Here is an 18,638-nt window from a genome sequence, read left to right as displayed (position 1 = left end):
TTTGAGAACTAATGGGTTAGAACATCTGCTAGAAGACCTGGAGAAAGCTGAAAAGGTTTGACACTACTACCCTGGTGACAGGTGGGGTTGAAAAAGAGTCAATACTAGGGTGTTCAGAGCCCAGCTTAGGTGAAAACCCACAAGTTTGTGGCAGGGTCAATGTGGACAAATAAGGAAATTTTTCTAGATGTTGAGAGCAAGTTTTTTAGGACAGGAATGGAGAAGCCAATGATTAGATTCATTTAGGTTGGGGAACCAGTTCCGGGGCTAGGGTTGGGGAGGGCAGGAGTCCAGAGGAATGAGCATATTGGTGAGAGTTTGTTTAGAGAGGTAGAGCATGGCCTTGAACTCATCTGCCCCATCCCACGTTCTCTGCCGATGTTGCCTGTCTCAGCGAGGATCTCTGCCTCCTTAGGAAGGAGATTTGGGTTTGCCTGAACCCCAGATCTGAGTCATTCTTGCCTCCCTCTACCTCACCCTTCACAGTTCATCCATCACCAACTTCTGTTGACCTTTAGCTTGCAAATATTTCTCCAAGTCCATCTAACCTTTCTCCATCCTCATAGCTTCTTACCCAGTGTCAGTCCACCACCATCCTTCACCTGGATTCATGCAGAGGCCTCTCTGCTTGTCTTCCTTCTGCAAGTCTTGCTCACTCCTTCCTCCACCAATTCATTCTCAGTGCTGCCGGAGTCCTCTTTCTAAGATCAAGAGGTAAGCATTCCATGTTCCTGCTTAAAACCTTTCAACACCTATGCCATTACTCTAAAGAGAAACTATTTTTTCCTTTTAAAAAAACTTTCTATTGAAGTAGAGTTGATTTACCATGTTGTTAATTTCTTCTGTTATATATATTCTTTTTCATATTATTTTCCATTGTGGTTTGTCACAGGATGTTGAATATAGTTCGCTGTACTATGCCGTAGGACATTGTTGTTTATCCATCCTATATAATAGTTTGCCTCTGCTAATCCCAAACTACCATTCCTTCCCTCCCCCGCCTTTCCCTTGGCAACCTCAAGTCTGTTCTCTATATCCGTGAGCCTGTTTTTGTTTCATAGATATGTTGATTTGTATTGCATTTTAGATTCCACATATAAGTGATATCATGTGGTATTTGTCTTTCTCTGTCTGACTTACTTCGCTTAGTATGATAATGTCTAGGTCCATCCATGTTGCTGCAAATGGCATTATTTCATGCTTTTCAATGGCTGAGTAGTATTCCATTGTATATATGTATCACATCTTCTTTATCCATTCATCTGTCAGTGGACATTTAGGTTGTTTCCATGTATGGCTATTGTAGGTAGTGCTGCAGTGAACATTAGGGGTGCATATATCTTTTCGAATTACGGTTTTCTCCAGATACATGCCCAGGAGTGGGATTGCAGGATCATATGGTGACTCTCTTTTTAGTTTTTGAGCAACCTCCATACTGTTTTCCATAGTGGCTGCACCAATTTACATTCCCACCAACAGTGTAAGAGGGTTTCCCCACCCTCTCCAGCATGTGTTATTTGTAGACTTTTAAATGATGGCCATTCTGACTGGCATGAGGTGGTACCGCATTGTAGGTTTTTTTTTTTTTTTTTTTTTTAAGAAGGAATGTTTTTTTTTTTTTTAATTAATTAATTTATTTATTTTTGGCTGTGTTGGGTCTTCGTTTCTGTGCGAGGGCTTTCTCTAGTTGCGGCAAGCGGGGGCCACTCTTCTTCGCGGTGCGTGGGCCTCTATCGCGGCCTCTCTTGTTGCGGAGCACAAGCTCAGTAGTTGTGGCTCACGGGCCCAGTTGCTCCGCAGCATGTGGGATCTTCCCAGACCAGGGCTCGAACCCGTGTCCCCTGCATTGGCAGGCGGATTCTCAATCACTGCACCACCAGGGAAGCCCTCATTGTAGTTTTGATTTGCATTTCTAAAGAGAAACTTAAAAAAAAAATTTTTTTTATTGTGGTAAAAGTCACATAATATAAAACATACTATTTTACCCATATTTAACTGTACAGTTCAGTGGCACTAAGTACATTCACATTGTTCTGCAACTCTCACCATCATCCATCTCCCGAATTTTTCACCTTCCTAAACTGAAACTCTGTCCCCTTTAAACACTGACTCTCCATTCCGCCTCCCCACCCCACCACCTGCTGGCATACCCGTGTACTTTCTGACTCTATGAATTTGACTATTCTAGGTATAAAGAGACTTTTTAAAGGCTCTGTCTTGATGTTGTTCCTCCTCACTGTTCCAGTCTCACCTCTTGATTCCATTGCCCTGGATACCTCTCCCTCCGTCCCTCTTTTCTCCCCTCACATTGATTTCGTATATTTTGGGATATTTTCACCTTCAGGCCTTCCAGCGTGTTCTTTTTGCCTGGAATGTCCCTCAGCGTCCCACCTTGGTAACTCCTTATCTTTCCAGTCTTATGCCACTTCTTCTGAGAAGCCCTCCCTGCGCTCTTGTATCTGGATTATATGCTCCCTTATGTTAGCGTTTATTATAGGATACATCATTGTTGCCTCCTGTTCTGTCTGCTCCACCCATTCGATAATACACTGGTAGGGCAGGAGCTGTCGTGTTCTTGCTGTATCTCAGCACCTAGCATGGTGCCGGGACCTTAGTAGATGTGCCATAAAGTTTTGACCAGTCCCTGCAAGGGATCAGCGATACAACTCTGAGCCCAAATGCTCTGAGATTTAAATGCTAGCTTTTAAGCATTTGCAAGCTTTAAGTTTAACCCTAGTCTAAGAATGCTATGTCTGAGTTCCAGTGGGAAACTGACCAAAGAAAGAATGATTCACACACTCATGCTGTGAATGTTGATTTTATTAGGAGGTGAGTCTTTTATACACATAATTAAAATAGGCTATAAAAATAAGTACCTCAAAATAAAATGGCTCTTAGTATATCACCCCTCTCCCTTTACACCTCTCACTTTGGGAAATACTGTTGACTGAAAGTATCCAATTATATTCCTTTGAAGAAAGCCTTTTGATATTTGCTTCTTAAAAACAACAGTAACAGCAAAACTACCCTGAAGTCAAATGCCTGAGCTCCAGATTTCTCTGGAGTTGTTCACAGCTAACAAGGCCTCCGGGAAGAAAACTAACTTTTTTTCAAGTTTCTATTTTAATTTAAAAAATATTGACTGACGTTCACTGTTGGCAGTTCTTACAAAACATCCCTTCCCTATTCCCCTCAGGCTGTTGAAAATGTGTGCCTTTGAGTTCTCACGCAGGACTCCTGGGTGACTAGTCACCATATGTTGGAGCCCTCATACCAGACACTGAAGCCCTTCCGTTCCTGGGGCTTCAGTGAAGAAAAGGGGCTTCAGTGTCTGGTATGGCTGTGTGTGTGGCCTTCATATCACCCTTGAAAGTTCACACTCTACTGTCTGCAGAACCTAACCTCTGACTGATAGTGATGTCTGAAAGCTGAGAAAGTTACTCCATCAGGGGAAATGCTTTTCCCTACCCAGCAGGGACCCTTGAGCCAGAGCAAGTCACTCTGAGGCTGACTCTGGCTGGAACTCGGGTTTCTTGAGCAATGGGTTACTTTGGTTCCAGTTTCTGTTCCCTTCCTTGGTCTTCAGAGGGCCCCAGCCATTGCTGGTGTTTCTGGCTCCCGCAGATCAGCACCTTCCTTTCTCTGCAATGTCTCCATGCTGCAACCATGAGGCTTGCTTATAGGCCACGATGCTGTAAGAATTTACAATAGAGAATTATGAGAGAACAGCTGGAATGGGGCGGGGAGGTCTCTGGCCACCTCTTTATCACTGGTAGACTAGGAGGTTCTATCCATTAGGGCAGCAGAATGCTGTACCGCATGAAGGGAGATGGCCCGAGGGAACTTCTCTCACTCCAGCATCCTTCCTGTCCCATAACATCAAGAGCCCTTTGCATCTACATTTTCCTTTTCTTGGAGTCTCTTTCCATCTCACTTCTGCCCAATGATGAACTCCCATGTGGACCTCAAGATCAAGTTGTGCTCATCCCAAGCAGAATTAGCTGCATCCTCTTTTGCCTTTCCTTTTCTCTCTTCCATAAATCATTACATTGTTTTAAAATATTTGGAGATAAGTGAATGCATAGGAATGAGGAGCTCTAGTTGAAGTCTTGGATCTGTGTGACCTTTGGCATGTCCTTCAACCTCTGGTGTCCCCGGTTTTCTCAACTGTTTGAGCTCTAGGAACCTCAGGTTCTAAGCTGGCACACAGTTCTTCCTGATGGATGGACCACATCTGGAGCTGCTGGATGGGGTGTGAGCATAAATCCAAACCCTTCTAAGGAAAAGCTTTGTGGAAACTTCCAAACACTGATTCCCCACCTTCCATGAGCCCCAGGGGGGAGCACTTACTGTACTTAGAGCTCATGGTATGACAGAGCTGGTAAGAGGCAAGCCAAGACTTAGAGGCTGCTAGCCCAGGACCACATGAACTCCGGTTGCAGGCCTGACTCCACAGCTCACCCCTCCCTACTGTGGACCACGACGGCACAGCCACGTGGTTGATGAATTAAATTAAGGCAGGACAAGAAAACTTGTAAACATAAGATTCTCTGCCCATTTGAGCAACTGCCTCCTCCCCTTTAGTGTGCATTGTGTGCCTGCATTATACGCTGCTAACTAGATCCCCTTAGAAGACACAGGAATTCCTACTCACCAAAAAAAAAAAAGCAATTTCCTCCTGGTGCCAGCAAGGTAACTCCCTAGGAGTTAACATTCCTTTCTCAATCCTGTAAGGGGGTCATAATAACCCACTGCTCACCTTGTTGGACTATGTAAACTGTCAATATGTTACTTTGGTTTTCTTTTCTGGTCCATATTGGGAAATTTTTTCAAATTGGAGTACAGTTAATTTACAATGTTGTGTTAGTTTCAAGTGTACAGCAAAGTGATTCATGTATATATTCTTTTCCATTATAGTTTATTACAAGATACTGAGTATAGTTCCCTGTGCTATAAAGTACGTACTTGTTTACCTACTTTATATACGGTAGTGTGTATATGTTAATCCCAAACTCTTAGTTTATCCCTCACCCCCCCCCGCCCCCGCAATATGTTACTTTGATGTATAACCCATTGTCTGAAAAACTTATGTAGGGCTTCCCTGGTGGTGCAGTGGTTAAGAATCCGCCTGCCAATGCAGGGGACACGGGTTCAAGCCCTGGTCCGGGAAGATCCCACATGCCGCGGAGCAACTAAGCCTGCGAGCCACAGCTACTGAGACTGTGTGCCACAACTACTGAAGCCCACGTGCCTAGAGCCCATGCTCTGCAACAAGAGAAGCCACCGCAATGAGAAACCTGTGCACCGCAACCTAGAGTAGCCCCCACTCGCCACAACTAGAGAAAGCCTGCGCACAGCAACGAAGACCCAATGCAGCCAAAAATAAATAAAATAAATTAATTTTAAAAAAACCCAAAAAACAACTTATGTAACTGTGCCTTGACCTCTAACAGGTGGAACAGTCCTCAGAGTTTTCTGAAATACTGTCTCCCAGGTTATAATCCTTGGGATAGCATGACTAAAATTTTCTATTTCTTTCTTAGATTGACTATTGATCAATTTTCATTGATATGGTGATGGCCAACCCCTGACTTCACGGCCAGTCAACAGGCAGCTCTGGGATACGGATGGTCAGCAGTGCTGGCTAGTAGGTGTCACACCCTTCTGACAGATTGTTCATTCATTAAATACTTTGAGTACACGCTAAGCTCTCTGCTGGACACAGGATACGAGGTGAGCCAAACAGGTGTGGTTCCTGCCCTCAGGGAGCCTACAGTCTAGTGAGCAAGCTTGTAAAACATGATAATCACTAAATAATCATCAACTTTTCCTATGAAGGAAAAGTATAGGAAGCTTGGGGAGCATATAATAGAAGGATCGAAGTTAGATTGAGAAGGGGATTTTCTCAAATCCTCTTTGAGAAAATGGTGTTCAAGTTAAGACCACAACTAAGTTGTGTTAAGAAAGATGTGTGGGTAAGGAAGGGGGACGAGCATGAGGGTAGGCTCCTGGGGCTGAAGCATAGAATGAGAGGCTAGATTATGAAGGACCTGTGGTCCACGGTAAGAAATTTGGGTCTTAAGAGCAGTGAAAGCCAAGCGCAGAGCTTTGGGCAGGAGATGATGTGAACTGATGTACACTCTAAGGAAATTGCTCTGGCCACCTGATGGAGAGAGGATGAGAGGGGAACACGTGTGGATGTGGGGAGAATGGCTCAGAGGCGAATTTGGTCCCCCAAGTGCTTGGGTGGCAGCAGTAGGGATAAAGAGAAAAGGATGAATTGGAGGCATATGTTGGAGGTAGAATCAGTGAGGCTTAATGGATGGGAGGTGTGGGGAGATGAACAAGAGAGAGGACATTGGTGACTCTCCAGTTTCTACCCTGGGTGAGTGCCGATGCCATTTAATGAGATGGGAAAGACTGGAGGGGAGCAGACTTTAGGAGGGCATCAAGGACCCAATTTTGGAAATTGAAATGGTAATTTGAGGTTTTGAACATACTTTAGATTGCTTAGAGAGGACATGACATGAGATGACATCCCAGAGCAGAGCCCCAAAGAATTCTTCCATGTGGAGGTTTATAGAGAAGTCAAAGAGGTAGGAGAAACCCGGGAGGGGAGGTGTTAAGAAAGTCAAGTGACAGTGACAAGTGCCTTCCAAGGAAAGTGACCAACAGTGCTGGGGGCCTCTGAGAATCCACGCAATATGAGGATGGCAGGGAGTCCGCTGCATTCAGCTGTGAGGAAGTCAGATCTTAGCGTAGCCCTGGTGGCATTGAAGGGGGAAATCGGTCTGTATAGTGGGTTGAAAAGTGAACGGGAGGTGAGGATGAGACAGCAGGTGCAGACCAGCACTGGAGAACGTGGCCATAAAAAGGAGGAGGAGAGAGGGTGGTAGATCACTTGTCACTTCTGATAGGAAGAATTCAGGAGAGGGAACAGCTAAGTAGTGCAAGTAAGCTCTCTAAGGAGAGGAGAGAGCTGGCACCCAGATACCCAGTGACTCTTCTAAGAAGCAAGTCAAGTAGTGGCTGAGAACCAACTGCCTGGGTTCAAATCCTGTCTCTGCCACTTATTAGCTCTGTAATCTTTGGCAAGTTACATGACATCTGAGAGTCGGTTTCTTCATCTGCACAATGGGGATAAAATGGTAGTTGTCTCAGAGGATTGTTTGAGAAGGTTAAAAATATATGAAATATTTAAAGTAGTGCCTGGCACATAATAAGGGCTGTTTAAGTGTTTGCTATTATTATCTTTCAGAGAGAGGTTGAGGGGAGGAGAAGGACAGGATGGGTGCAAAAGGACGTAGGCTTGTAGAAGATGAGCCTATTCCCCTCTGATGGCGTCTGTTTTCTCTATGGAGCACGAGGCCGCAGCCGAGCGCATGTGTGTCGGGCAGCCAGTGGGTTGCGGCTGGGCAGAGCAGACAGTGATTCCCGCAGCATCTCCCTGTCACATGTAAAGACGAGCAGGCAGGAGAGGGCAGGTTCTCACAGTGACATGAAATTGACTCACTTTGGTACCAGGAAGGGCTGGGGCCACACTCCCTTCCTGCAGATGGGCTGTTGGCAGCTCAGCCCAGGAACCTCTCCTCCCAGCCTTCTGCCCTCCATGGCCTCCTCCACTCCCTGCTGTGACATGTCTTCCTGGGCTTTTATGTGTCATTGGAATGTAGCTTTTCTTTCTGTGGTTAGAGAGTTCTGGTCTTTCCTGCTAATAGCGCTTAATGATTGATGGTGCAGCCTTGGCCTCTTGTAATAATTTTTCAGGATCTTATTTACTTGTGACTTCGTGGAAGGGAAAGGTAATAGAAAAACTCCCTTTATACCAGAGGTTCTCAACCTTGGTTGTATATCCGAATAAACTGGAGAGCTTTAAAAAATTCCTGTGCCCAGGCTGCATCCCAGATCAACTGAGTCAAAATCTCTGCGGGTAGGAGCCAGACATCAGTAGTTTTTAAATCTCTCCAGGTGATTCCAGTGTACAGCAAGCAAAGGAGGCTTCGTTTGCACATGGGTCCCTCTATAGCTAAATGTCTACAACAGAGGGAAACAATTAGCAACTACTTAAGTGCCTCAATTCACATGAGCATTCAGTTACTTAAGATTGGTTTAGGGCTTCCCTGGTGGTGTAGTGGTTGAGAATCTGCCTGCCAATGCAGGGGACACGGGTTCGAGCCCTGGTCTGGGAAGATCCCACATGCCACGGAGCAGCTAGGCCCGTGAGCCACAATTGCTGAGCCTGCGCGTCTGGAGCCTGTGCTCCGCAACAAGAGAGGTCGCGATAGTGAGAGGCCCGCGCACCGCGATGAAGAGTGGCCCCCGCTTGCCGCGACTAGAGAAAGCCCTCGCACAGAGACGAAGACCCAACACAGCCATAAATAAATAAATAAAATTAAAAAAAGAAAAAAAAAAAAGATTGGTTCAAGATTCTGTCCCTGTTTCTCTGATAAAAGATCATGAAGATCATGCATATCTTAATCAAGATTCCATGCACACAGTGTAGGACTGGGTCCAAGTGCATATTACATAGTACATTGGGGGGTAGGTGTCAAGGGCAGCACACCTGTTTCATGCACCCCAAAGTCTCTTAAAAAAGGGAAAGCATCTCCTTAGCACACATATGAAGCAATGAAACTGCAGAAAGGAACCAATTATTGCATATTCTCATTGCTTTCATGTGTTTATATCTCTAGCTATGACACACATTAACTAGTCAGACTTGTTTTCTTTTGTTGTTTTTTGTTGATTTGTTTAGGTCAAAAGACTATATTTCAACCAACTGCCAATCAGACAGGACTGGATAACTTCCAGGTGGCACGGCTACTAACCCATTACTCACATGGACAAAGAGCTGGGACTCCTGAGAAGTTTGCACTGTGGGTCAGCTCTAGCTAAACCCAACCTATTCAGCTGAGACTCTCATGAAAACAGCGGCACGTGAAAAGGCCTAAGGGCTGGGCAGCTTGAGGACAGGTCTGGCTCAGTCCTACACCTTGAGAAAATGAGAACTGGCCCAAGAAGGCACTAGTAATCAAGTCTGCTGTTTTGTACAAATTCTCTCAGCTGTTTGATCCTCATATCTTATTTTCTCAAGTATGAAATAAAGCAAAGAGCCTTCATGATTGATGGCTCCTGTCTCAGGAGGCTCAGCCTTCTATGCAGGCAGGGACCTATGCAATGCGATGTGAGAATTCAAAGAAGATGTTGAGACTTCCACCATCCACTTCCCACTTTCAACCTGCCTTCAATTCTGGTCTACTCTGCTGCCTATAACACCACCATTACTGATATGTAGGGCTCTGGTGTGCTACTGGTCCCTTTAAAATGCATATCTATATCAAGTCCCTTGTATCTTACTGTGGATATCAATAATCCTCTGGTAGGACTGATACAAGTGTGAGATAACCACACCTTAGGAAAGGATAAAAGGGCCTAAACAGACCAAAACTGAGCTAATATGTAGCCACTAGTTGTTACATTGGCTACTGAACACTTGAAAGGTGTTCAAATGGAGTCCAAATTGAGGTGTGCTGTCAGTATAAAATACCAGATTTTGAAGATTTAGTTTAAAAGACTCATTGATTTCATAAATTGATTACAAAGATATTTTGGATCTATTGGGCCAAATCAAATGTTATTAAAATCATTTCACCTGTTACTTTTATTGTTTTTAAACGTGGCTACTAGAAAATTTTAAATCACATAATATGGCTTGTACTTGTGGCTCATACCATATTTCCCTTGGATGGGGCTGGTCAAAGACCAGACTGTTCCATGTGGTCCATTTTGGTGATGATCTAGGCTGGCACTCTCCCCATGGGCCTGGAGTACCCCTCCTTTCCTTCTCTAGCCTTCCTCCTGCCTGTTATCTTCCAGACTTTAGCGCTCTTGTTTTGCAAACAAGACAATTCCCCCAGAGAGGTCAAAGGAACTGCCCACATCCTACAGGGGAGCTCACACAGTCTGGTGGCCATGAGATTTAAAGGGCACTGAGCACAGAAGTTGCCAAGCCCTTGGAAGGTACAGAGAAGAAGGAGTACCTGGAAGTGAGGCCGGCTGACTCTCACCTAAAGGAGACTAAACAAAAGAGGTCTGAGTGGTACAAGAAGGTTTCTAATCCCAGCCCCTGATTACAAGGAAGTATATGAGTTGCCTATAAATTGTATTACAAAACCACCAGGAAGTGAGCCAGCTTGTTAGGGCCCTCTGTTTATTACTTATAACTTTAGGGAATTTCCAAATTGCCAGATTATTAGTTTGGGGGAACAGGAGAACTTTTCCTCTGTGAGAGAGCCTACTCAGAACCCATTGTGTAATTGTTGAAAATAAATAATACTTTATGATAATGGGCTGGAAATGCTCCAACAGTCCTTGACCTAAGCCCCAGGCCCCAGCCCAAAGAGCAGATGCTGGTCCTGTCTTACCCAATCGGGATGATGGCCAGGAAGGAGAGAAAGGAGGAGAGTGCAAAGCAGGTGCCAACGAACTTCTCCATGGTGAGCTGATAGATCTTGTTGTACACCGTGGATGTCACCACCCCGGTCAGAGCCAGGGACAGCTGCAGGATGACAAACACCTTTCCTGTGGAAGGGACCAAGGTTACCAAGGTTACTAAGCTGTCCCTCCATGTTCCCTGAGAGCTGAGTCTCTGGGGGGTTCTCAGGAGACCCCTCACCCTTCCCAGACTCCCTCTTGTCTTCATGGCTCATTTTACAGGATTCTTGCCTCCACCCAGCTGACTTTTCCTGTGGCCCGTGGATGGTAGTATCTCCCTTTGACTGTGGCTTTTCAGCGGCTGACTTTCCGAGTCTTTCCCACCCTGCTGCTCTCACTCCCTCCACTCTGGATGGACACCAGTGTGTTTCTAGTGTCTTCACGGCTGCTTCTGGAACTCTCTCCTGTGCCTTCTGCCAGTCCAAACCCTGTGCCTCAAGCCGAGTGGCTCTGAAACCGTCCAGACAGAGAGAACCTCCGAGAAATTCCTTTCACTCACCATAAGAGGAGCCCTTGATGAGTTTGGACATTGCCGATCGGATGGTTGTGATGGGGATGAGAGCGAACAGCATGACGGCCCGAGCTGGAAAGGAATCACAGGAGAACACTCCTCACTGTAGCCCAGCCTTGGCCAAAGAGTAAATTAGAATAGAGCAAGGCCTCCCCTAGAACCCCCTCTCCCACAGTCCTATGTGGCCTTGAAGAAATGGTTTCTCTGCTGGCAGACTAGGATGCCCCCACCTCCTCCCCCCACCCCGGGCAGGCTGATTCTCTGAGCACATTGCTGCAGACCCATCTGCAAGGTGCCAAGCACAGTGGTGACAGAGGGTGAAGGGTGTCTTTATTGGTAGAGTTAAGTTGTTTCTAGGGAAGTGGAGCTGATGTCACTCAGAACTCCTTGCCTCCTGGGAGAGAGGTGTCTGCCCTCGCCGTTCATCGTCACCTCTGGGAGGTGGTCCCAGGAGCTTTGGCAAACTGCATCTAGAAATGTGTGCCACTAACACACCTGCCACACCCCTCCTTCCCTCAAGCCCTGTTCATTATCCCTTGGCGGGGGTGTGTGTGTGTGAGGTGGTGGGGAGGGAAGGGGAGGGGGGACTCTGGCCCTTGCACACAGCCTGTTGAACTGGGAGCTGGCTAAAGGTAATCTTGCCATTTTGTGAGGGGTTTTTCTGAGTTGTGTGACCTCCGCCAAAGGACGGTCTCTGGGAACCATCTAGGGTTGTTCGAATATGTTAGCCACTAGCCAGCCACGTGACTATTTAAATTAATTTACATGAAATAGTATGAAAAATTCTGTTCTTTAAGTTGCACTGGCCACATTTCAAGGGCTTCATAGCCACACGTGGCTAATGGCTATTGTATTAGGCAGAACAGATACAGAACATGTCTATCATTGTAGAAAGGTCTGTTGGAGCATGGGCCAGGGCTCTCTGCCTGTGGTTGTCTTTGTTCTCAGATAGGAACTTCATTCTGCTTCCTTGAGGGAATGAATGTATTACATTGGTTGTGGAAGGCATTTATGGAGAATTTTTCTCTCTTTTTAAAAAGCTTGTGCTTGACCCAAAATGATTGAAATGATTTTAATTAAAGGACTTTTTCAGCTGGATTACTTAAAGTTTTATCCCTTTAAAACTGGGGAGAAGAAACTCAACCCCATCTCCTCCACTCGAGGGCATCCCGAAGGCTCTCCTGCTGACTCCAGGCACCACTGACCAGCCCTCCCTTGACTTCCTAGAGCTATGGGCACCACTCTGGTAACATTTCAGGGGCCACACAAGTAACAATACCGACAAACTCAAGTGCACATAATCCTGTCTCCCTTGTGTCTCCTAGGTCGCAGGTATAATCTCCGGTGCTCAGCTGGGACACCTAGACCACAGCATCCCTGGGGTCAGCCCCATGACTCGGGGGATGCGCCGTGTCCTTGTCCTGCCTCCCCAAGAATGCCAGACTCACCAATGTAGAACATGTATGTCTCTTTTACAAAAGCCAAGAGAAGGGCTCCAGACGCAAAGGAGGCCATTCCAATCATGATCATGGTGGTGTCCTGGAAGTAGCGGGAGAAGACCAGGACGCCCAGGAAGCTGGTGATGAAGATGGTGTACCCTGAAGCCATACCATAGCCCACCTGCACTTGGTTCCAACTCAGAGGCTCCCTCAGCACAAAAAGGGGTATCATGTCCACTGTGCCCACCACTGCCAGGTCATATACGATGGCACCCACAAAGAGCAGGGCAATAATGGTTTTCTCGGGCTTTGCTTTTGCAGGAGATGAAGGGTGCCTCACCACACTCTGCATGTCTGTTGGATCAGGATCCAGGGCGTTATAGGTGCCGACTGTGCCAGACACCGTATCCACAGCCTTGCTGGGCTTGGCCTTGGACTCAGGGACCTTCAGCACCAAGAGGCTGTAGAAAAGGGCACAGGTGGCACAGCTCACGCTGAAGGCGGTCAGCACCAGGCCCTCGCTGGAGTGCCCGACTATCTGCTTGAAGAGGTGCCCAGAGATCATGCTCCCGCAGAATCCCGCCAAGCCCAGGATCAAGTCAATCACGATGAGGCGCAGGGAGCGGCGGCCCTCCGAGGAGCCGAGGGATCCCAGGGCCATGACCCCCGACCAGAACGCCGAGAAGCCACCACACAGCCCGTTCAGCGCCGCCGCCCCGTATAGCATCTCCACGGGCCAGTCCAGCAGCACCTTGAGCAGCAGCGCGAGGCGGGAGAGCATGAAGCCCAGCAGAGGCATGCAGATGGAGATCTTGCGGTGGTAGCGGTCGCTGAGCCAGCCCAGCCCATAGGCCGACAGCAGGGGTGTCAGGCCCATCACAAGGTTGTAGATGATGTAGAAGTTGGAGATGGCTCTCTGCTGTTGGTTCTCTAGGGTCCCCTGGGGCGATGGGCTGGCGCTGTGGTTGGACAAGACCCCCACTCCGAAGGACGCCTTCACCACGAGGAGCAGCCCCGCGTCGTAGAGAGAGGTGGCCATCTGGGTGGAGGCCACCACGGGCTCGACCCAGGTCCATGCCTGGAGGCGAGGCAGGGGGCCCCTGCACGGGCAGATGGTCCCCGGGCCCATGTGGTCTCTCTGATGGGGGATGGAGGGAGGGGCTTGCCCGCTGCCGCTGCCGCTGCCGCTGTGGCTCCGGAGGGCGGGGGCGCAGCCCGGGTGCGCGCGGGGAAACCTGCGAGCCGAGCTGAGCCAGGCGCAGGGCGCAAGTGACAGCAGCCGGTCAGGCGGCCGAGTGATCTCCGGGACCGCGGCCACGCCTCCCCGGACCAAAAAGGGCCACGCTCCGCCCCCGGCGGCGGAGCAGGACTGGCGGCGGCCCAGGGAAGCCGGGCGCGGGGAAGCGCGCGGCGAGTCTGGAGTCTCCACTGCGACCCCGCGTCACGCTGCTCCGGGCAGCGCGGCCGCCTGAAGGGCCGATTTCCGCACGGCCGGGCGTGCCTGGACCTCCCGCAGGTCGCTGGGCACCTTCTCCTGGGACTTGGCCTGGCCTGAGACAACCCTGCCCCCCAAGGCAGGGGGCAAAATTCTGTCCCTGGAAGGCAGTTTGGGGCAAGCAGTGAGGTGCCTGGGATCAGCGGGTTGGGGGAGGTGGGGGTGGGCGGTGAGGTTTTATTTTGGGATTTAAAAGTGACGGGGACCTATGTGCTGTGGGGAGCTGGGTAGCAGAGACTTTGAGAGAAATTTTAAAAAAACTCAGGAGTCCTAGTATCTGAGGTGCTGATTTCAATTCTTTTTCAATTCTTTTGGATAAAGACCCAGCAGTGGGATTGCTAGATCATAGTGCTGCTTTTATTTTTTTGAGGAAACTTCGTTGTTTTCCATAGAAGCTGCCCCATTTTCCTTTCACAGCACCAGTGCACAAGGGTTCCAATGTCTCACATCCTCACCAACACTTATCTATTCTGATAAATAGCCATCTTGACAGGTGTGGGGTGATACCTCACTGTGGTTTTGATTTGCATTTCCCTGATGATTAGCTTATCTTTTCATGTGCTTCTTGGCCATTTGTGTATCTTCTTTGGAGAAATGTCTATCCAAATCCTTAGCCCATGTTTGTTTTACAACTGAATTGTAGGAATTCTTATATATGTTGGAGATGAACTCCCTTTCAGATATATGATGTGCAATATTTTCTCCCATTCTGTAGGTTGCCTTTTCACTCTGTTGACTTTTTTTCTTTTGCAGTGCAGAAGCTTTTTAGTTTGATGTAGTCCCACTTGTTTATTTTATTTTTTTTTAATATATAAATTTATTTATTTATTTATTTTTGGCTGCACTGGGTCTTTGTTGCTGTGCACGGGCTTTCTCTAGTTGCGGCGAGCGGGGGCTACTCTTCGTTGCGGTGCCGTGGCTTCTGTTGCGGAGCATGGACTCTAGGCGTGCGGGCTTCAGTAGTTGTGGCACACAGGCTCAGTAGTTGTGGCTCGCGGGCTCTAGAGCACAGGCTCAGTAGTTGTGGCGCACAGGCTTAGTTGCTCCACGGCATGTGGGATCTTCCTGGACCAGGGCTCGAACCCATGTCCCCTGCCTTGGCAGGCGGATTCTTAACCACTGCGCCACCAGGGAAGTCCTATTTTTAGGTTCTTGAAGAGAGATTAGTACTCCTGTGTTCGTTGCAGCACTATTCACAATAGGCAAGATGTGGAAGCAACCTAAATGTCCACTGATGGATGATCGGAAAAAGAGCATGTGGTATATAAATACAACTGAATATTATTCAGCCTTTAAAAAGAAGGAAATCCTGAGATTTGTGTCAACATGGATCAACCTTGAGGACATTATGCTAAGTGAAATAAACCTGTTGCAGAAAGACAAATGCTACATGAGTTCCCATATGAGGTACCTAAAATTGTCAGATTCATAGAGTGGAATGGTGGTTGCCAGGGATTGGGGGCGGAGGGAGGGAGAAATGGGGAATTACTAATCAAGTAGCATAAAGTTTCAGTCAAGCTAAATGAAGAAGCTCCAGAGATCTGCTGTACAACATTGTATTTACAGTCAGTAACACTATATACACTTTAAAATTTGTTAAGAGGGAAGCTCTCATGTTAAGTGTTCTTACCACAATTAAACAACAACAGCAACAAAAAACAAACAAAAACCCCAAACAAAACCCTCAGGAGCAGCTAGGCTCAGCCCTTCCTCCAAGACAAAGGCCTCTTGGAGAAGAGTCCTGCTTTGAGCACCTGAATTAAAGGGCCAGGAGCCAGCACAGGACCCGAGCCAGCACAGGACCCAAACCAGCGTGGGTCCCAGCCTGGAGGCTTTGTCCTTAAACCCCAGCGCCAAGGGAGAGAGGGGGAGGTCCTGCCAGCCCTGTGTGTCCCTGCAGATGCCAAAATTGGACTCTGGCAGGGGCTAGATCCCACAAGAACAGTCACCAGGATCATTTGCTGCTGAATAAACTCCCCAGGACCCTTTATTTCTTTGCAGTTGTTCTCCTTCTGTCTCACGGGCTCACTGCCTTGGATTAGGTGGAGATGGGTTTCCCTGGCTGACTTGCTTCCTCCTTTTAAGTACACACTCCTGCAGAGAGGACCTTCTTCTGACTTGAGTCTCCCTTGTATGACTTTAGGTTCCTGCTCGCCAGGGCTGCTGTGCCTGTGTCGGGGTCGAGCAGACAGGGAGAGAGGTGGAGCGTTTGTTTTGACTTTCCATTGGGGGGGGACGGGGGGGGGAGGCAGAAAAGAGGCGTGGGGAAGTGAGACTCGGGTCTGCTGGTGAGAACAGGAACCCCCGTGTCAGTGTGGTCAGAGGAACTTTAGAAGAATAGGAAGGTCTAATAGGGCTCTAAACAGCTTGCCATCTCATGTGTATATGAATCCTTGCTGAGACCTCACCCTACCTCCTTGGTTCTTTAGAAAAGTCTACTCATGAATGTTTTGTGTAAGTGGAATTTTTTATTTTTTTATTTTGGTGGAAGCCGGTGAAGAATCTGTGATTCATGTCTGGATTAACATAACCCTGGGCAGAGAGCATGAGCGAGCAGGAGAGGAGACCACAAGACCACCAGTCTCCCAGGGACTTGCTGAAATCTGGGATGGGCTTGGGAATGTCACAGGCTGTGGACTTGGGTAGTTAAGCCGTCTGACCCAGATCCTGAGGGCCAGGGAGACCCTCGCTGCTGATGCAGGCTGCACTGATGGGAAAGGTGTTCTTCTCTATTGTTGACATTTTAGGGGCTGAGGTGAGCCTTTTCCCAAGACATTACAAGTGAAGGAAAGAAGATGCCCTCCAAGACATAAATATATAATGAACAAAGCAAAGATGTACAAACTCATTCTAGGAGACAGAGATAAACCTTGTCAGTGACCATCCAAGAACTTTCTTTCTACGGTTTCCCAATGGCTGGTCCATCGCTACATGCAGGGGCCACCCCAAGTTCCCTTGCCTGAGCACAAGCAATCTTCTGGTTGTGATTTTACTTCCCAATAGAGCTGAGCGCAGGAAGAAAATGTGCTAGTTACGTGAATACTCCAAATAATTTCTCATGGTAAGTTAATACATTGGCATTCTGATTTCTCTGCCTTTCTAATTTGGTTAATGTGGGCCTCTGTCTGGGAAAGGAATTCCCTCTCCGAGTGCTGATGAAGTTTATTCTGTCAGGCTGAGAGCTAGGCCTCATTTATAATAAGTTATCAAAATAATGAATGCCACCCATGGATCTTCTTGGGAAATTGTTTCATTGGCTACTCCCCCTCAGGGTGGCACCCTAACATTGCCCAATTTTATAGATGAGGAAACAGACTTAGGGTGGCTAAATCATTTGCACGAGGTCACACAGAGCCAGAATTCAAATCTTGGTTTGTGTGACTTCAGAGTCCATGCTATTTTCACAGTGCTCCATTTCTGACATAATTGAAGAGATACATTTTCAAAATGCATTTGTGTGTTCAAAACTTTGTCAAATACTGTGAGCCTATTCCTAAGATATTTTCAAACTCAGTGATTCATTTGTTCATTCATCATCCATTCATCTACCATCCATCCATCCATCATTTACAAGCATTTTTTGAGTATCAGGCTCACTACTTGGTACCAGGGATACAAAATGCTTTGCCCTCAAGGATCTTTCAAGTCTGAAGAGTTATCAATAGGCACTGTACAAACACTCCAAGTTCTGTTTTACACATGTAGTCACTGACGCCAGGCTATGCCTCCTCTTTCAAAGATTCTGGCTTAATGGGATTCCTATCTACCCCAAGCTCTGCTCCCAACATGAACGGCCTCATGAACAACCTGCTCAACACTGTAGAAGAAGTAAGAAATCTGTTTTTACTGGCCAGGATACATTGATTCTTCTTCTGGTAAGAACACCCTATTTTTCCTCTGATGAACCATCTTCCAAGTGGAAACGAGACTCAGGTCTGGCCAATCACAGCACTGAGTGCCTGTGATCACAGTGATTGGTTTGGAGATGGAAATGTGACCCAAATTTGAACCAGTAAGAATGAGGCCCAGGACTCTGACTTAAATAGTTAGGGAGGAGACACTTATTCTTCTCTGCTCATCTTAGACTGGTGAGGATGAAAGTCTGGAGGTTGCTGGCAGCCGTTTTGCTCCCACTAGAGCAGAGCTTGCCTGAGATTGGAGCCCATATAGAGGACAACAGAGCTGAAAGATGGAGAGTCAGATCCTGATCACATCCTACGAGCTCTGCCTGAAGCTAAACTACCTCTTCACCTTTTTTTCTTTTTTTAGCATCCTTATTGGAGTATAATTGCTTTACAATGGTGTGTTACTTTCAGCTGTATAACAAAGTGAGTCAGCTATACATATACATATATCCCCATATCCCCTCCCTCTTGTGTCTCCTTCCCACCCTCCCTATCCCACCCCTTTAGGTGGTCACAAAGCACCGAGCTGATCTCCCTGTGAGATGCAGCTGCTTCCCACTAGCTATCTATTTTAAATTTGGTAGTGTATATAGGTCAATGCTATTCTCTCACTTCGTCCCAGCTTACCCTTTCCCCTCCCCATGTCCTCAAGTCCATTCTCTACGTCTGCATCTTTTTTCCTGTCCTGCCCCTAGGTTCTTCAGACCTTTTTTTTTTTTTTTTTTTTGGATTCCATATATATGTGTTAGCATACGGTATTAGTTTTTCTCTTTCTGACTTACTTCACTCTGTGT

The 18,638-nt window shown here is 47.3% G+C and overlaps 1 protein-coding gene across 1 annotated transcript; it reads right to left on the bottom strand.

Moving 5' to 3' along the window:
- Nucleotides 1–2,753: 2,753 nt before the first annotated feature.
- SLC46A2 (solute carrier family 46 member 2) lies at nucleotides 2,754–13,695 on the bottom strand. Its single transcript, XM_061201027.1, has 4 exons — nucleotides 12,454–13,695; nucleotides 10,994–11,077; nucleotides 10,425–10,581; nucleotides 2,754–3,692 (listed from the first exon to the last, which is right to left on the bottom strand). Exons 1-4 carry the CDS (start codon nucleotides 13,571–13,573, stop codon nucleotides 3,626–3,628), a joined length of 1,428 nt encoding a protein of 475 aa, XP_061057010.1. The 5' UTR covers nucleotides 13,574–13,695; the 3' UTR covers nucleotides 2,754–3,625.
- Nucleotides 13,696–18,638: the final 4,943 nt, after the last annotated feature.

This window comes from Eubalaena glacialis, chromosome 9 (genome assembly GCF_028564815.1).
Source record: "Eubalaena glacialis isolate mEubGla1 chromosome 9, mEubGla1.1.hap2.+ XY, whole genome shotgun sequence".
In the NCBI taxonomy this organism is placed as follows: domain Eukaryota; kingdom Metazoa; phylum Chordata; class Mammalia; order Artiodactyla; family Balaenidae; genus Eubalaena; species Eubalaena glacialis.
The sequence above is the reverse complement of the archived record's forward strand: the minus strand, read 5'-3'. Positions and strand labels throughout refer to the sequence as shown.